The sequence below is a fragment of the Ctenocephalides felis genome, unplaced genomic scaffold (genome assembly GCF_003426905.1).
Source record: "Ctenocephalides felis isolate EL2017-DRISC unplaced genomic scaffold, ASM342690v1 CF-g0.4_SCAFFOLD_03572, whole genome shotgun sequence".
Lineage (NCBI taxonomy): Eukaryota > Metazoa > Arthropoda > Insecta > Siphonaptera > Pulicidae > Ctenocephalides > Ctenocephalides felis.
Window position 1 is genome coordinate 33,822,217 of NW_020539726.1, and position 19,687 is coordinate 33,841,903.

The 19,687-nt window shown below is 34.9% G+C and overlaps 2 protein-coding genes across 2 annotated transcripts in view; one reads left to right on the plus strand and one right to left on the minus strand.

The window, feature by feature from the left end:
• Positions 1-3,033, plus strand: part of LOC113388388 (splicing factor, arginine/serine-rich 15-like) — a 7,248-nt gene extending 4,215 nt beyond the window's left edge. Inside the window, exons 3-5 of the mRNA XM_026625772.1 lie at positions 1,966-2,427; positions 2,472-2,741; positions 2,822-3,033. Coding sequence (XP_026481557.1) covers positions 1,966-2,427; positions 2,472-2,741; positions 2,822-3,033 — 944 coding nt within the window. The remainder of the gene's footprint in view (positions 1-1,965; positions 2,428-2,471; positions 2,742-2,821) is intronic.
• Positions 3,034-18,151: 15,118 nt separating this feature from the next.
• On the minus strand, positions 18,152-19,505 carry LOC113388389 (EEF1A lysine methyltransferase 1-like). Its single transcript, XM_026625773.1, has 3 exons — positions 19,347-19,505; positions 18,558-18,711; positions 18,152-18,489 (listed from the first exon to the last, which is right to left on the minus strand). Exons 1-3 carry the CDS (start codon positions 19,479-19,481, stop codon positions 18,152-18,154), a joined length of 627 nt encoding a protein of 208 aa, XP_026481558.1. The 5' UTR covers positions 19,482-19,505.
• Between the last annotated feature and the right edge of the window lie 182 nt (positions 19,506-19,687).

The following is a 19,687-nucleotide window of genomic DNA, read 5'->3' on the forward strand; positions in this document are numbered from 1 at the left end:
AAAAAAGATGTAATATTTTTAACTTCCCGTAGGGCAAGTTATAGTAATCGCAAAAAATCGAAAATGAAAATTTTTATATATCTTTACGTTTCAAAGGTTTCTGAACATTTTGGCATACCTTAGAAATGGATGTATGTGTGGGTGTGTTTGTGTGTGGTTGTGTGTGTATGTGTGTGTGTATGTGTGTGTGTTGTGTGTGTGTGTATGTGTGTGTGTATGTATGTACGTGTGTGTATGTATGTGCGGATACAAATTTTCGTCGACGATTTCGGGAACACGGATCAACCGATTTGAATAATTCAAAAAACATTCGATTCGTATTGATAAGGAGACGTGCTGATTAGTTTTTGGCGAAGGCAGGTCTAGCCGTTCCGAAGATATGGGGCAAAAAGTGCCGAAAACGGTAACTCAGTTTTTAAGAGAACGGAGCGTCCGATTTAAATAATTCAAAAAACATTTCACTTGTATTGACAAGATGAAGAATCGATCAAATTTTCATAAAGGTAGGTCTAGCGGTTTCGGAGATATGGAGGAAAAAGTAAAAAAATGAGCCATTGGCGGTCAAAAATGATCATTAGACATATGCACATCAATTATCAGATATTTTATAGAGATTTAACAATAAGTATACATTTTGTTAACATTCCTATGGGTTCCGTACCAATGCTTATGCGTTAGACAGCGACGCGGCGCTTACGTGCTTTATATTTTGTCCCTATGCAGTTAAATCAGTACGATTGCTTTGAAAAAAAGTTCAGATCTTCCACAATATGTCAAAATAAAGAAAAAAAAAATTTTTTTTCAAAAAAAAAAAAAATTAAAAAAAATTATTTTTTTTAAAAATTTTTTTTTCAAAAAAAAGTAATTTTGGTCCATATATATAGTTTCTCAAAAATATTATTTTTTCAAAGTACATTTTTTCAAAAAACGTTAATCGTTTTTAAAAATTAATAATATTTAGTACGGGAAGTTCCAGCAATTTGCCTTAAGGCACGATGCCTTAATTGCCTTAAGACAGAATTCCACTTACAGCTAGTTATTATCATTAAAAGCGATTGTTTTGTCAGTTGAAAGTTTTTTAGATCATTCAATCGTACGCGTAGTTCACTTAAAAACTGCCATTTTTTGCACATTTAGCTCTGTATCTTTGAAATGGCTTAAATAAAACTCTCACAAGGTTAATAAATCATAGGCTTTAACTATTCTAATCTATATATTACAGTCTTTGCCAAAAACTAACAACCTCTTCTCCTAATCATTACAAATTGAATGTTTTTTAGATCATTCAAATCGGATACTCGTTCTGTCAAAAACTCGATTTGTATTTTCTGCACTCTTTGCTCCGTATCTCCGTAACGGCTAGACCTGTTTTGCCAAAAAACTAATCAGCACATTTCCCTATCAATGGGGATCGAATGTTTTTTAAACCAGTCAAATCGGTTAATCCATGCGCCCGAAAACGTGAACGAAAAAATGCGGACATACAAAACAAACACACACACACGTACACACATCCATTTTTTCTGAGGTATGCCAGTAAAATGTTCATAAACCTTCAAAACGTCGAAAAATGCAAAAATTTTCATTTTTGATTTTCGGCCCATTACTATAACTACCCTTAAGTTAATAGTTTGCACTTTCGATTTTGAATAAATTATTTTCAGAACGTCATTCTGTTTGTCCAATTGCCAACTACCCGTTGCCGTATAGCACCTCATCTCTGCGATGACAATCGTGGTGGATCTGGTTATTGCAAAAGTTCCTGTTCCAAAAATACTGAATGCACATGCTGCCCCAAAGATGTACCTTACAAAGGCCTGGTAATAACAAAAACAAAATTCCATAACGAATTTTTTCCCTAAATCCATTATCAATTGCAGAAGTTGAAAAGAGGCTAATCAAGTGCATCGATTATCATCGGTTTCGACAATGTGCTTCGAATTGCGCAACAAATTCTTCGTGCAGCACTATTGGTCCATGTGGTGGTGGTTGTGGTGGAGGTTGTGGTGGTGGTTGTGGTGGTGGTTCATGTAGCGGTGGTGGAGGACCATGTAAGCCAAGTGGCGGTGGTGGGCCTGACTCATGTGGTGGAGGGCCGGGGTCATGTGGAGGTCCTGGAGGTCCTGGAGGTCCTGGCCATGGAGGTCCTGGTCATGGGTGGTCCTGGTCATGGAGGTCTTGGACATAAAGGTTCTGCTCATGGTAGTCTTGGACATAAAGGTTCTGCTCATGGTAGTCTTGATCACGGAGGTTCTGGTACATGTGGAGGTTCAGCTACATGCGGTGGTTCAGAACCACAACCAAAAGTATCCTTCATGGACAAACCCCAACATGCCCCTAGTGGTCCGTTTCCAGTAGGACCTGGTCCCGCCGCAGGTGGTCCTGGGCCGTGTAGTCCAACTCCAAATCATGGTCCAATTGGCCCTGGTATGGGTTCTGGCCATGTGTTCCTGAACATGGTACACACGGAGGTTACGGCCCTGGGGGTTTTCATAGTCCTCGACGAGGACTAGCTGGTCATAACAAACCGTGCGGTGCAGGTGGTGGCCCAAAGGCTGCATGCCCAGAAACTAGTCGTCCACCATGTGGTCCAGCACCTTTAGCTGGTGGTGGTGGACCAGGTCAAGACACGCAAAGCATAGAAGCGCCTGCCCCCGTGCAGAGACCTAGAAACATTCTAGATCCAAATTTCGGACGATATAACGCTGATCCCTATAACATGAATGTTAACCCAAACGCCCGTGAGTCTATATCAAACACAGCATACCCAAGTGGCCCTGAACAAAGAGAAATTCTTACATACCTGTATATGATCCTGTAGCAAGCCCGACGGATAGCAGTGGCGTACCAATGAATCCATACAGTTTATCTAATAGTCCTAGAATGCCAAACCCTGGGCCTTATGCACAACAATCACCACAAAATGCATTCCCAACACGCAACTACATACCGGATCAAGTTCAGAGGTATCAAAGTTACAGTCCACCTCCAGAGCCAAAGCCACCTGTCGACTTCAATCAACGTCCATCATAAATCGAAATCCAATCAATCAGGAAAGACAACACGCTATGGCTCCATACAATTTACCTGGACAAGTTCCAAAAGAAAAACCAACTTTCAACAACCCTGGTTTATCTAATGAATCACCACAAAGCAGAACATTTGGTCCCACAATGGGCATCAAACTAAAAATTCACACTTTGTGAATGAACCGACATACCCACCAACTGCTCATTTGCATACTGCACAACAAAGAAAAAGTGGTGGAGCAATGAACTACCAGCCTGATACGGAATCTATGAGCAAATCTGATTCTGAATACTACAAGGACAAGTCGCCCTACAGCATGACTTCTCTGTCTGAATCAACATTTTCTGAGAGAGGCTCTTTGAGTCCTAAGTTTAGTACTATCATATCTGGGCCAAACACTCCGCAATATCCAGAACATATAACACAAGTCATGCAAAGCAAAGATGGCACGATTGCTAAAACTGCATCACCTCGTAAGTTGGTGGAAGAAACACTTGACAATACAAGAATCTCCTCTAGCAAAAACCGCATCTACGAGCAAAGACATTGAAAACACGCAGCCAGTGACAAAAACCCACATAGAACCCCTCGTGTCTTGTTTGCCAGAAACCGATATCTAAAACCGACACACGTAAATCGGGATTAATGGTCGAGGAAAGAAAATCTATAACTGTAGCCAAACCAGAAAACCTACAAGTCAAACCCGATAATTTGGCAACCGATTACAATATCACCCAAAGAATCCAGGGAAAGCTTAAGTACTGATGCAAGCGTTGTTGGTACACCAACAAGGCGAAATATTATGAAATCCTTAACAAATTATCCATCGACTGCAGAATCATCTGAAGAAGTTCCAAAATTGCTTGACAACACAAGACAAAAACAAGCACTTAACAAGACGTCTAAAAATCCACCACAAAATCGTGCTTCGAATAGATCTAAGATGCACATGGCTGCTAGTGCAAGTTCTATAGAAGAACACAGGTTAGTAGTAGATTTTAGATTTTGAAACCGATTCTGCCGCATTACCAAAACTGTTATGGCAAGGCTCTGATTTTCATACATTATGCCACTGAATCATACTGTCAACATGTCATATGTATTTGCTGTGCATTCAGGTTTTACACATAAACTGCAACGTCACTCGTATGTTATGAAGCTGAGTCAGAAAGACCCTGTTATCCAACATCGTTTTTTTGACATTTGTGCGGTTTCTAGGTTAGGTTTTGTATCTGACATCCTGAGAAATACGCCTGACTGCTTTTGTCAATATTTAGAACAAACTAGTGGGGCGCATGGTAAACGTTCCTTAAGGCAAATTGCTGGAACTTCCCGCACTAAAATATTTTTTTTTTAAAAAAAAGAATAATTTAAAGAGAAAAAATTTACTCTGAAAAAATTAGATTTTTGAGAAACTATAAATTTTTGACAAAAATTTACTTTTTTTTGAAAAAGAAGACTTTTTGAAGAAAAATTTATTTTCAAATATTTCGGAAATTTTGAACTTTTTTCAAAGCAATCATACTGCTTTAACTGCATAGAGACGAAATATCAAAGCGCGTAAGCGCCGCGTCGCCGTCTAACGGATAGGCATTGGTACGGAACCCATAGGGATGTAAACAAAATTTATACTTAATATTAAAATCTCTATAAATTATCTGATAATTTGACGTGCATATGTCTAATGATCATTTTTGACCGCCAAATGGCATTTTTTTTACTTTTTTCACTAGATCTCCGAAACCGCTAGACCTGCCTTCATGAAAACTTGATCAGTTCTCCATCTTGTTAATACAAGTAAAATGTTTTTAAATTATTCGAATCGGACGCTCCGTTCTCTTAAAAACTGAGTTACCGTTTTTAGCACTTTTTGCCCCATATCTTTGGAACGGCTAGACCTGCCTTCGCCAAAAACTAATCAGCATCTCCTCATCAATACAAATCGAATGTTTTTTGAATTATTCAAATCGCCTCATCCGTGTTCCCGAAATCGTCGACAAAATTTGTATCTGACACACACATACACGCACACACATACACACATACATACACACAAGCATACATCAATTTTTTCTAAGGTATGCCAAAATATTCAGAAACCTTTGAAACGTAAAGATATATCAAAATTTTCTATTTGGATTTTTTTGCGATTACCATAACTTGCCCTACGAGAAGTTAATTAGTATGAAAACTTCTTCATAACATGGCCTTGCCATAATATTTTTCTGTTATGCGGCAGAATCGTTCCCTCTGTTTGCAAGTTGTTTTACAATATTTTAAAATGCAGAAAATTGGTGTCATCAAAGCAGTCTTTGGATATGGAAACAAAGCCAAGAACTGTTTATCGATCCAGAACAAGCTCAGATAGAGACTTGAGTCGTGGTTATCGTTCGAGTAAAAATTTGAAGGATTATGACTCGTCTGAAAGACCGAGACTCATTTACAGAACTAGCAGGGACAATGTTGATCAACAAGACAAATCCAGAAAGATGAACAGGTAAAACAACTAGTAAATCATAAAACATATTCAAAATACAGATTAAAAGTTTTTAACTTCCATCAGAATGTCCAAGAACGTTGAAGACGTACAAAAAGTTCGAGAAGTCCTCAACCCAAACAACGAACCTTCAGAACGTCTTCCAGGCGGTTTGGAAATAAAACCAAAAGTAGTCCAAAAATCAAGCAAAGAAATAAAAGCACCAACAAGAAGTACAGGAGAAGTTAGACGACCAGCAAGTGATAGACCACCATCAACTCTAGCCAAAGACAGTGATGAGTTTTGTGATATTCTATATAGGCGTTCCTTAGATGGTTCCAATCATGGTTCAAAAGGGGCAACCAGGGCGATTCGTACTGCTCCGAACCAGAACAAAGATCAGACCAGGTTGGATAAGTTGGAACCTTTGAAGGATGTAGAGGAAGATGTGCCAAATTCGGATACTGAGTGCACTTGTATGAAGACTGATAAAGGAGTGCATAGCAATTGGCAGTATAGGAAGTTTTGTAAATTTCATAAGAAGTATACGTATTATTGAATACTTCTTGGAATTGTAATACTTATTGTAAAAGTTTATAGCAGATATCGTAAACCTATTTTATCAATGGCATTAAGTTTGCAATTAAAATGATCTTTTTGAATTCGATTTTTTTTTCAAACATTACGTTGGTGATTTTTTTTTAACCCCTTAACTTGAAATGACGAGCAGAGCTCGCGTCCGATTTCTAGGCCAAAGGTAAATATTACGAAACATAGCCGCTTATGATAATCGGGAAAGAAGCAAATATTACGCATTACGGACATTGCCCGGTAAGGCAATTTGCAAGTATTACCAAATATTTATTTATACAATACTATAAAACACAAAATTATTTTTAGTTCTGTGAAAATCTGTATACGGAAAATATGGAAAAAACGCTACGCCAGCTTGTACAACTTTGGCCCCAACATTCTCGAATCTAAATTGTAAATTAAGGGGTTAATTAAATCAAAGACATTTTATGGAAGTGAGAACTTCATTCTGAAATGTATGTCCATTTGATCAACGATTTTTGTCATCTTTCAAGCAGCATCATTAATTCACTTTCATAAAACTTCTGGTTCTTATTCAAGGAGTTTTGTGAAAAGTAATCAGAAGTTGGTAAGTCAGGACTTTACGATGGACATGGCAAAACATGCCAACTAAGGTCCAATAATTTTTACCATTTTCAATTTTCCAATTCGAGTAGTTTTTGTTTAATTTCGTTAGTTGTTCAATATAGACGTCAGAATTGATCATTCGGTTGATGATAACATATTGAAGTAGACAATTTCTTTGTAATCAACTTCAACTGGACGACCAGAGCGTTTTTAATCTATTAATGAAAAATCACCAGAACGAAATTTGGTAAACCTAGTTTGACACTGCCGTTTTTTTTTAAGACTTCATCACCATCATAAATTTTTGTGAGCTTAAGATGCTTTATTACCTTTGCCGAAATAAAAACTCAAAATATGACAAAAATGATCTAATTGCCTTTCCAAAACTTTTTCTGATTTATAGCTGAATTACTTACTCTTATCTGATAACAAAATATGTTTTACATTTGTACTACATCAGCAACCATAAAAAGCAACTGGAGACATCTTTGAATAAAATTTACAGTTAGATTCAAACCCAGTGCAAGGAATAGATAACAAATCATCTTTCTGAGAGCAATTATGGCATGTTACACTCCAACATCCATACATTATGCTACTGAATCATACTGAATACTGTCAGAATGTCATGTATTTGCTGTTCATTCAGTCATTTTACACATAAACTGCGACGTCACTTGTATGTTATGGAGCCGAGTCAGAAAGACCCTGTTATCTAATATCGCTTTTTACATTTGTGCGGTTTCTAGGTTAGGTTTCTATCTGATAACCTGAGAAATACGCCTGACTGCACAGTACCGCATGGCATTTGACAATATTCAATATGGAAAGTTCTTCATAACATAGCCTTGCCATAACATTGGTCATTTATTATTTATTGCCACAACATTAGTCAATTATGCGGCAGAATCGGTCCCTTAGCATATAAAATGTATAATAAAAGTATAATTTTTATACTATTACAATGTTATTAGATCAATATAGAAAATTCATTTTTTTGCTTGAAAACATCAAATAGATCACAATATACAAAAAATTAATATTTATAATTTAATATATGTATTAATATTTATTGAACCAAGTTGCCTTGTCAATTTATTGTTTAATGGCATTACAAACAATTGCCTAAATAGATTTGTTTTTTCTAATGAAAATCATAACGCATTTCACAAATAAGTCATTTTTATTTTTTAGAATATAATTAAGAAATACAAGTTACAACGATGATGCTTCAAACATGCAGCTGTAAGTACTTTAAACTATTTATTATACAATTGAATTAAAAAAATATTATTATAATAAAAATCTATAATTCAATGATATAATGATAGATGAAACAATTTCGATTGGAAGTTTGTACGAGTAAAAACATAAATTTGTAATAAAATCAAACATATTATTTATGATTGATTGATTTTTTTTTTCAAAAAATTTTCATGATTTATTGTTTTTGTATAACCAAATTATCTACATATTAATTTGATTTTTTTCATATTTGATAAAGTTTGCGAACAGGAATCTTCTTAATAAACTTCTAAAAAACTTTTTGAACTAGAATAAAGATTTATAGATTTAGACGTTTTTAGACCATCACAAAAATCAACATAATTTTCACCAATAAAAATAATATATAAGAATTATCAAATAAGTTTTGTCAAATAAATTATAAATAACAATTATTTTCTACTATTTTTCAGACACTATTTATGCCATCTCCATGATAATTTCCTTCCTAAATCTGATAGTTCTCATGATATGCCTGATTTACTACTATCGAGGAGTCATTTTTTCGGCGGACAATTTTCGATTTTTTCGAGATTGTATTCCTATTGATCCAATATCAGAAATGGACGAAGAGTAAGAAAAATTAAAACTTTTTTTTAATTATTATATTTGTTACAACTGCTAAATAATTAACATCTAGTAACAGTAATGAACAATTATATAAATTTAATAAAGAGAGCACAAAATAAAGGATAGATTTTCAATAAAATGATATCTGTAGTATGTTGATTTAATATAAAATAAAACCAAATAATAGAAATAATAAAATTAATAAGTAAGTAATAATAATAAGTAAATTTAAACTATTAGTATAATAAATGTCACAAATAATAAAGCTATGGTGATAATATATTAGGGGTCTATATTTGTATGAGTTGGTACTAAAAAAATGCCAAAAATCTATGTATTTGCTGTGCGATCAGTTGTTTTACACATAGATTTTTGACAGTGTTTACTACCACCTCATGAAAAGATAGACCCGTAATATATCATTACCATAACATTTCTATTTTATCCGAGAATTGATCCCTTAACATGTGATTTTTATTTTATATGTTCTATATTCCAGTGGAATGCACATGAAATCAGCTTTAGTGGCCATTAGTATAATTGGTCTGATTGTATTGATAATTCACACAATTTATACAATTAAATCAATATCAGTCGGAGGTACTTGCGATAGGGGATTGCATATTGTTGTAAGTACCAAAATATTGTAAATAATAAGAAAAATTATAAGCAACATGATATAGACTTAAAACAAAATCGAAAGCTCTCAGCACAACTATACACCTAAAAAAATACCGGCTAAGACAAATTGTAAAAATATTTTTTGTGAAAAAGATTGGTGACTTCATAGAATTAGTTAAAAAAATGATACCTTTATATTTATTAAGAACAAAAAAACTATGAGCATTTTTAAACTTAAAATATTTGAACTAGAGTTATTTGGTCCAAAAACCTCCTGCAATTAAGAAAAGTTACTAATAATTGAAATATATCTCCAAAAATTTAAATCAACGTGTTTATATTTCTATCAACTCTGAACAATTTAAAACCATGTTCTCTGAACACGTTTATTTCTTTAATCTCACTTGGCACTAATAATCTGAACATAATTAATAAAAAAACAATGTTTAGCTTAGATTAGTTTCACAAAAATAGTTCTGTCTTTTAACTAGCTAGCTAACTAGCTATTAAAATTCCATAATTCCTGATTTTCCATCAGCCATTGCCTAGTAGTACTATTATTTCTATTGTATTTTTTTTTGGTGACTGATGACATACTTTAAATATATAAGTTATTTAGATAATAATTTTTTTTCGAACAATTATTAAAAAATCTCACAAAAAACTGATTTTTGAAGATCAACAACAGTAAAGTTTTTTTATATCCTATTCAAATGCAACTATAAAATATTCACTTTAACTAATATTCAACACATAATCTATAAGAATCCAAAATATTTGAACTAGGGTAATTCAGTCCATAAAAGCCCTTCAGATGAGAAAAGCTACCAATAATTCTAATATACCTTCAAAAAATTAAATCAACGTGTTTTTAATTTTAACAGCTCTGAACAATTTAAAACCATGTTCTCCGAACACGTTTATTTCTTTATTATCACTTTTGACATTAATAATCCGAATATAATTAATAAAGAAACAATGTTTAGCTTAGATTAGTTTCACAAAAATAGTACTGACTTTTAACTTGCTAGCTAGGTAGCTATCAAAATTCCTTAATTCCTGATTTTCCATCTACTATTTGCCTAGTAGTACTATTGCAATTATTATTACTATTGCAATTTTTTTTTGTGACTGATGACACATTTTAAATATACAAGTAATTTAGATAATACATTTTTTTTCGAACGATTATTAAAAAATCTCGCAGGAAACTGATATTTGATGAAGATCAGTAAAGTTTTTTATATTTCCTTTTCATTTGTATAAAATATTCACTGTAGCTAATATTCAACACACTGCCTGTAAGGGTTTGTTAATTTTAGAATGTTTAAAACATCATTTATTACTTTTGATAAATTGTTTATTATTTCGGTAATTTGTTAATATTTTTTCAGATAATGGCATGCACTCATGTAACAAAATCCTTCTTCGCCGTAACGATGGCATTTCTTTTTGTTTCAATAGCTGCAATTGATGTGAGTGTTTGCAAGGAACAACCCATATTAAGTAAGTTACTAATATTTAGAAAAAAATAATTTAAGAATTATTCCTTCTTAGATATTGACTAGTTCAAAGGTACAAGTGAATTTTAGGAAATCTTGTTAGATCACCAGCCTAGTCAATCAGAATTTCTTTAAACAAGCAATGCAGAAGTTTCAACTTTAGAACCATATATTAACTTTTTGTATAATTTTCCAAATGTCAAAATGAATATACTAAATGTTTATTTATAAATAACAAAATGCTTAAATATATTTTCCTAGTGTGGTTGCAGCCATATATAGACCTGATATGCAGAAATTTCACAGTTCTTCCTCCAAGTTCTGAAGAACCAGGGGCAGCAGAATCACCAAAGCCTGGTAAGAGCTTATTATTATTAATACAAAATAACAAATTAGTATTTTAAATTTATTTTCGACATTTTCAATTTATTTTGAATCAAACATATCTTTATAATTTTCCAAAGATACTGTAGATCAGACTACTACTGAAGTTCCCGAGTTTGTGGGAGATTGTGAATCGGCGACCACAGAATTGTACAATGCCTACGTTTGCGGGTTTATCATTCTCTTGTGCATTGTAAGAATTTAATTTTTTATTTATACTTTACATATTGTAACAATGTATCAAATTTAAATTTCTATTTCATAGGATGTGTTATTGTTTGTCCAACTTCCGAAAAATCATTGCCGAGTGGCTCCTCAGCCATGCAACTCGAGTTATTGCAAAAGCTCGTGTTCGAAAAATACTGAATGTTCCTGTTGCCCAAAGGAGTCGAAGGGAACGGTAAATTAAATTTATAAATTTATAATAAATACTAGCTGACCCGGTAAACGTTGTTTTGCTAAGTAAGGTATATTCTAAACAATTTCTAGAGAATCAAAAATATTAATACTTTTAGTGCATAAGAATGTGTTGTTTGAATGCTATATACAATGAAGTATTATAAAAACAATAAACCCCATTAGTTTATCTATATTTTGTCAATGCAATCAAACTGGAAATTTCATACACTTTCTAAAGAAAACATAGTATAATCCAATCCAAGTCTTTTTTGGTCTTTCGACTCATTGATTACGTTTCAAGTCTTTCAGATTCTTTTTGGATTCTGGATTTTGTGTATAATTGTAAATAATACTACTGAGCTTATAAAAAATTTTCAAATTTCTGCGAGGAGTGATTTGAATATGAATTAAGTATTTCTTCTTTAGCCTGCTTTTTGAAAAGTTTCAAAAACATTCGATGAATTGAAGTAAATTTAATAAAAAGTATATATGTAGAGCAGGGCGAGGCACAAAAGTCCAATTTGACTTTGAGCAAATATAAACTATATTGTGAAAACCAAACCAATTATATCACAACAAATATAACATTTCAACCAAACAATTATCTGACTACGTTCAATAAAACTGCCAACTACTTCACCATTGTAGAAATGTGCTTTTTGATGTCTTTCAAAAATTTGTTATCTAGACCTTTCTACCCTATAGACGGGGTAACTTTGAACGGCCAGGTAGCAAACAGGTTTGATGTCTTATTTTGATTTTAAAGGTATTTTACAAAATAATTACATTTTTAACTAATGCTAAAAAACTACCAACGGAAGAAAATACTTTTATTATGGATTTTCAAAAATTACCGTTTATCTCCCGATAGCAAAGTCATATAAATCAAGGTTATAGCTGGTTGTACATCTTTCTCACTCTGCTTTCAAATATTGTTATTAAACAATGCTTAACTTTACTGGTTTTTGACACATAGGTGGTAGACCTTTTTAACCCCGGACCATCACATATTACTATCTATTTTTCGATAAATTCTGGGAAATTATAACTGTGAAAATGTTATTTGACAAAATGTTCCTTTGATTGATACCAAATTTAGGTTCTGAATTTAAATAACATACATAAAAAATAATATAACTTAGAAAATGTTTTATAAATACCAATGAGTATATAATTATACAAATGAGATCTTTCAGAGCATCGACTTTGAGAAAAATATGATTTGCAAAGAAAGAGTGCTACAACGCCAAAAAATGCATTTTCATATTATCATTTCAAAAAAGTTGGTATTTTGAGTTTATAGTAACACTTTCGGCCCGTTTAATAACGTTTTTGTGTATAAATAAAGCTAAAAACAAAACTACTTACTACAATTTAATCATAATTAAAACGTAAAACTTCCTATTAAACGTAATTGCACATCATGTTTGACATTTGACATGTTAGCCATCGTCCATTGTTTTATTTAAATTACGCTTCTACAAAAAATTTCAAATTAAAAATGTTAAGTTTCTATGCGATTTTGAAATATTATTTTACCTTTCCGACCATCTCTGGATTGGCACAAATTTTTTAAGACTAAGACAAATCGGTTTAGCCGTTTTCGAGTTTTACCGAATACCATTTTTATATATAAGATAATAAATATTTCTAGTCTATACAAAATTTGTTTTCTTATATTTCAGAGGTTGAAAAAGAGGCTGATTAAATGTATAGACTACCACAGATTTCGGCAATGCGCGTCAATGCAATCGGCATCTTCCTGTAGTACTATAGGCCCTTGCGGCCCAGGTTGCACCCATGGATCATGCTGTGGTGCCGGAGGAGCACCATGCACACAAGGCGATGGCCCCGCAACTTGCTGTGCTTCAAAACCAATGATTCCTGGCGGTCCTTTTACACCCGCCCATGGGCCCGGTGCCACATATCCCATAATACCAGTATCAGGAAAAAAGAGCTCTATGCCCGCGGGGCCTAGTTGTGGAGGTCCAAGTAGCGGAAGCCCAGCGCCACATGGACCTGGACCTGGCGGACCTGGTCCCTGCGGAGGTGGCCCAGGACCACATGGGCCTGGCGGTGGGCCAGGACCCCATGGGCCAGGTCCTGGAAGTGGAGGCGGCTGTGGTAGTAGTCCAGGACCACAAGGACCAGGTCCAGGTGGCCCGGGTGCTTGCGGGGGTGGTCCACCATCCCACGGGCCTGGTCCTGGAGGTGCAGGTGCCTGCGGTAGTGGTCCAGCATCTCACGGGCCTGCTCCTGGAGGTGCAGGTGCCTGTGGTGGGGCTCCAAGACCCCACGGACCAGGTCCCGGAGGTCCGGGTGCTTGCGGTGGTGGTCCGGCACCACACGGGCCAGGCCCTCATAGTGGTACTCCAGGTGGTCCTCACGGAGGACCCCACGGGCCGGGTCCTGATCATGCGGGTCCTCACGGTGGTCCTCACGGAGGTCCTTATAGGCCAGGACCCGCTGGTCCTTTTGGTGGTCGTCCAGGTCCTGGCAATGTAGGAGCGCATGATATTGCTGGCGGTGGTCAGAGTCCTTGTAATCCTGGACTACAATCTCCTGGTTGTCAAAAGTCAGCTGATCCTGGGCCACAAGGACAGTCCCATCCTGGAGAGTCGTGCAATTCAAAAGGACCTTGTGCAGGAGAAGAAAGCCCACATGGTCCAAATTCAGAAGCTCCATGCGATTCAAAACCTTGCGGTCTAGGAACCGCAGGGCCTTCTGGCCCCAACCGCGGTGGACCTTGCCCTGAACAAGCGGACGAAAATATATCGGAATCCAATGCACCGTGCGATTCAGGCGGTGCTAGCCCTGCCCCTCTTGCTGGTGGTGGCGGTTCAACTCAAGACGACCAAAAAAGTATTTTCTCGACACAAACTACACCCAGAGCATTAATGCCACCAAATTCAGGACCCCGCAGCGGCATGGATCCATATAATGTAAAGTTCAGTCCGAGTGTGCGTGATTCCACATCTAAAGCGCCTTTTCCTAGTGGACCAGGTCCCGGACATCACACCGCGGCAACAAATTTTCCAGGATCACCTCCTGATCATCGAGGTCATACTGTAAACAATCAGTACAACACTACGGTGAATCCAAAATCTGGGCCACCAAATACATCATTTCCTCCAGCAAATACAATGCGTGACCAAGATCCTCGGAACCCGAGTGGTGGTCAATATCCGCCAATGCACTACAATCAAGGTAATCGTGGTCCTGTACCAAACCCACGAACCATTGGTCAATATAATGCACCGCCTGAAAATGTATACGACAGTGCACCGGCTTCACCTCAATTGCCGCAACCAAATACCCAGAGAAAGTGCGGAGGCGGGATGAACAACTACCAACAAGAGACGGACACCATAAGTAAAACAGATTCTGATTATTATAGAGAGAAATCCCCTTTTGATACGAGTTCATTATCTGAATCAATGTATTCTGATAGACCCTCATTGTGTCCAAAATTTAGCGGAATCTTGTCCAATGACAATGATACTTCTCGATGCTCGGAGCAAATCATAGCAACTCAAATGATTATTCAAGATCGAGCGGTGGCCAAAACGGCCTCACCACGGAGAATAACTGAAAAGAAACATCTTACGATTCAAGAAAATCCTGTGGTCAGACAAACGTCTGCTAGCAATGCAGGTAGAAAGATACAGCAAGTGGTTAACGAAAGATCAAAATGTAAAGATGACATGGATGTTAAAATTTTGGCGCCAAAGACCCAATCAAGCGGCGAGATGAACGCCAATAAATCGCCATCGTGTATCGTATGTCTAAAACCGATTTCATCCACTGAGCCTTCAAAGTCTGAAATTGAGGACAAGGAAAGAAAATTAACAGAAATTGCTTGCACATCGAGTCAGTTGAGCTCGCAACCGACTACAATGTCTCCAAAGGAATCAGGAGAGTATTCAAGTACTGACACGAGCAGAACAGCCTCGCCTAAGCGAAAAGGTGCTTTTAAGAAAACATCTAATCTTCCATCGACAACAGAATCCACTGACGATGTTCCGAAAATGCGAGAATCTAAGAAAACAATTTACAAAACAGCTAAAGATAAGGTTGTTGCAAAACTTTCTAAAAACCGTGGTATGAGCAAAGGTAAACTACACTTGGCAATTAGTGGAAGTTCTCTTGAAGAACACAGGTTGGTGTAATAAATAAACTTATAAAATATATGGAGAAATTCTGCCTCGTAGCATAGCGTTGTCTATGTATTTGCTAGTCGTATTTTACATACAAACAAAAGCAAGCAAGCTGCATCATCAAAGATTCTGTTATCATAACATTCTTCCTTGCTTGTTTGTATGTAAAATACGCCTGATCGCACAGCAAATAGATAGATATTTTCACAGTTTTCATGACAACGCAATGCTACGAAGCAGAATTGCCCAATAATCTGGTATTATTAGTTGGTTTATTTCTTTGTTTAATTACAGAAAAGTGTCTTCACCTAAACGCTCTTTGGATATAGATACAAAACGAAGAACCTTATTTAGAGCTAAATCTACCTCGGAGGATAAAGTGATTTTACCGCGTGATCATGACTTGAAACCAGTCCCTAGGTCAACCAAAAATTTGAAGGAAAATGAGATGGTTGCTGAAAAGCCTAGAGTTATCTATAGATCCAGCAAGGAAAAACCTGATGAAGATAAATCAAAGAGGTACTAGTTCAAAAATATTTTATTACCCAAGTGCTAGTTAGTTAATTTAAACTTATTCCTCTTACAGGACTCGTGGAAAAGATGAAGATGACGACCAAAAATTACATATTCGCGAAGTCTTAAACGCGAATAACAAACCTTCAGAACGCCTTCCTGCGGGCCTAGAAATCAAACCTAAAATTCACCACAAATCTAGCAGAGAACTAGGTCCAACCACTGCTCGAAGTGTTTCTGAAGTAAAACGTCCAGCCAGTGACCAACCCACCACCAAAGTAGCCTCTACCAACGATTCTGATGAGGTTTGTGATGTTTTATTCCGTCGCCCCCTTGAAAGTGCCTCACATAACGTAAAAGCAGCCCCCAGAGCTGCTCGCACTGCTTCAAACCAGAACAAGGAACAAACCAGAGTGGAGGTGGAAAAATTAGAGCCCTTAAAAGACGTGGAAGAAGATAAGGGAAATGTGGAAGTTGAGTGCACTTGTATGAAGACTGACAAGGGCGTGCATAGCAATTGGCAGTATAGGAAGTTCTGCAAGTTTCATAAGAAGTATACGTATTATTAGTTAGCGAGAAGAAATAAAAATGACTTTAATTTAGAAATGCGGATGTTCAGAAATGGATAATGTTGAAATAATAACTATCTTTAATTATAATTGATGGAATTTTATGTGTACTTTTATTTTTCTCATTTGATAAGGCATTGATGTTCATGTAAAGTATTATTTAAATAATATTATCCAATTAGCATTATGAGAAAATCTTTTGTCTAACTAGCCAAAACATTTTCTGACGAGCTAGAGCATTTCAGACTATCTAGGACCTTTTGAGACTAACCAAAACATTTTCAGGCTATCTAGAATATTTTTAGATTAGCCGGAACATATTTCTACTAGCGAGAACATTTTCCTACGAGCCAGATCATTTTCTAACTAGCCAAATCTTCCCAGACTATCTAAGAAATTTTTAGACTAACCAGAATATTCTCAGATAATAGAATATTTTCAGATAAGCCAGAGCATTTTCAGACTAGCCAAATATTTTTTAGTACTAGCTAGAACATTTTTCCGTTAGCCACAACATTTTCAGATTAGCCAGAGAATTTTCAGACTAGCCAAAATATTTTCAGATTATCTAGAACATTATGAGACTAGCCAGTACATTTTTCTAATGTTCTGGCTAAACGAGCTAAAATATTTTCAGACTAGCCATTACATTTTCCCACTAGCCAGAACATTTATTTACTAGCCAAAGCATTTAGAGGCTAGCTAAAATATCTTCAGGCTAGCCAGAACATTTTCCTACTAGCCAAAAGCATCTTCAGACAACACAGCCAGGACATTTTCTAACTAGCCGCAGCATTTACTAACTGGCCAAAACAATTTCTAACTAGCCAAAACATTTTCAGACTACCCAGAATATTTTCCTACTAACCACAACATTTTTCTACTAGTCAGAACATTTTCCTACTAGCCAAAAGCATTTCAGACCATCTAGGACATTTTTAAACTAACGAGGACATTCTCAGACTAGCTAGAACATTATTTTCTTATTAGCCAACAGCATTTCAGACTATCTAGGACATTTTTTAACTTATCAGAACATTCTTAGATTACCCAAAGCATTTTCAGACTAGCCAAAACATTTGCCTACTAGCCATAACATTTTCTAACTATCCAGAACATTTTAAAACTAGCCAAAATATTTTCAGACTAGCCAAAATATTTTCAAGTATCCAGGACATTTTCAAACTATCAACAACATTTTCCGACTAGCCAAAGCATTTTCAGACTAGCCAGAACATTTTTTGACTAGCCAAAACGTTTCCAGACTATCTAGAACATATTTTAACTAGACTGAATATATTTAGACTAGCCAGAACATTTAGGTACCAGCACCAACAAATTGAATGAAATTTGAAAATTAGCTAAATCATTTCCCAAATGTATTTGAATTTATATTTTCTTCAATATAATTTCATAAACAGTCAATCAGAATATTTAAATTCAAATTTTAACAAAAAATAAAACCCCTGTATCAATATCTGTATACTAAAATTTATTAGGCAACTCATAATTACTGTAACAACAAAATTCATTTCCCAAATTATTCTTATGATGCGGTACAAAACTAGTTCTTTTAACCCCAAGTTCTTTATTCGCCAACTCCTCCATTGTAGCACCGGTGCATAAGATTATTTTGTTTTTTGATAAATGTTTTGCAGTTTTAGAAGCTTTTGTTAAACACTCTTCTGCTAAAAATGGTGGATCCATTATTACCAAGTCAAAATATTTTTCTAGCTCTTTAGGCAGATTTAAAGGTTCATTGTAATCATAGAACACAAAGTCTTCATGAACAGCAAATCTTTTATCATATTCCAATAATTTTACTAAAAGGTAAAGGAATTATTATTATAATTTTTTGTGCAATGCATGCATTTGTTGTTGGGTGATGTACCTTTCATATCCTTTTGTGAACAATTTTCTTTTAAGTGTTTATATAATGAAGGGCATGATATTAGAGCCACGTTTGCTCCTTCATCTACTGAGTTTATTATGATGTTAACTAAACTCTGTATTGTGTTATCGTCATACCAAAACTGGCTTAATTGCTAAAATTTAAAATTATAGAGGTAATGATGCTTTCTACCTGATAAATTTTTAAAATAAGATTATATTCCTAGTATTGTCCTAGATATTTTAAATACTTAATAATACAATTCAGGTATTCGCTAAATGCATTGTACACTATTTGTCATCCTGGTGTATAAATTGCACACAATTACTTACTCCACATTTAAAAAAAAACTTAGATTTTAATGTGATAGTACTAGGTATAATAATAACTGTTTGTAGTAACATCTATACTTGATGAACCAGCAAAAATTCATTTTTTACTTTAAACATAATTACTACAAAAACTTAACAACAAATTGAAATGACAAACCCTCCCAAGCATATGACAAAGAAGACATGTAACATTGCTGAGGATGAATTAATCACATATATATGCCTTAACAAAATTGTCAATACTAATTACTATATATTTATATATAGAATCTAATCTACATTATTTATTTCAATTTTTATTATAAAAGGAATTTTTGAAATCAATTTTAGGAGTTAGTCAGTGTATGCACTGAACAGCTCAATTGTAAAGTATCATGATAAGGCTTCCAATATATACAAGAGCAACATTTTATGTATAAACTTAACATAGAAAATATTAATATATTCCTAAAATTACCCAATTCTCCTGAAACTCAATTTTTTCATCGTTTTGTTTAGATATAATATCTTCCTTAGCAGCCTGCTCTGCATAAAACTGTTGTAAAATATTGAATGTTTCTGCTGATAATTGTGGTACATCATCATCGTCCATTGTAATAAATAGATTTATAATCAAATTAATAAATATATTTTTAAATTATTTATTATTAATTATTATTGGTTTCAAATAACACGACTTGTATTTTGAGGTTAACTTTTAAATATGGCAACGTGCTTTGAAATGTCAAAATTTGTCACGTGACATCAGTTAGCGGCAGCGGCAAATTCAAATTTAATAGAAATATGCATTAAATTTGT

What these genes read in the sequence shown, in the direction of transcription:
- LOC113388389 (XM_026625773.1), bottom strand. Translation starts at nt 19,481, where the DNA reads ATGGACGATGATGATGTACCACAATTATCAGCAGAAACATTCAATATT. An exon ending in TTGAGTTTCAGGAGAATTGG is followed by an intron (nt 18,712 to 19,346) that starts GTAATTTTAGGA and finishes TTTAAATTTTAG; the next exon opens with CAATTAAGCCAGTTTTGGTA. An exon ending in TTCACAAAAGGATATGAAAG is followed by an intron (nt 18,490 to 18,557) that starts GTACATCACCCA and finishes TTTACCTTTTAG; the next exon opens with TAAAATTATTGGAATATGAT.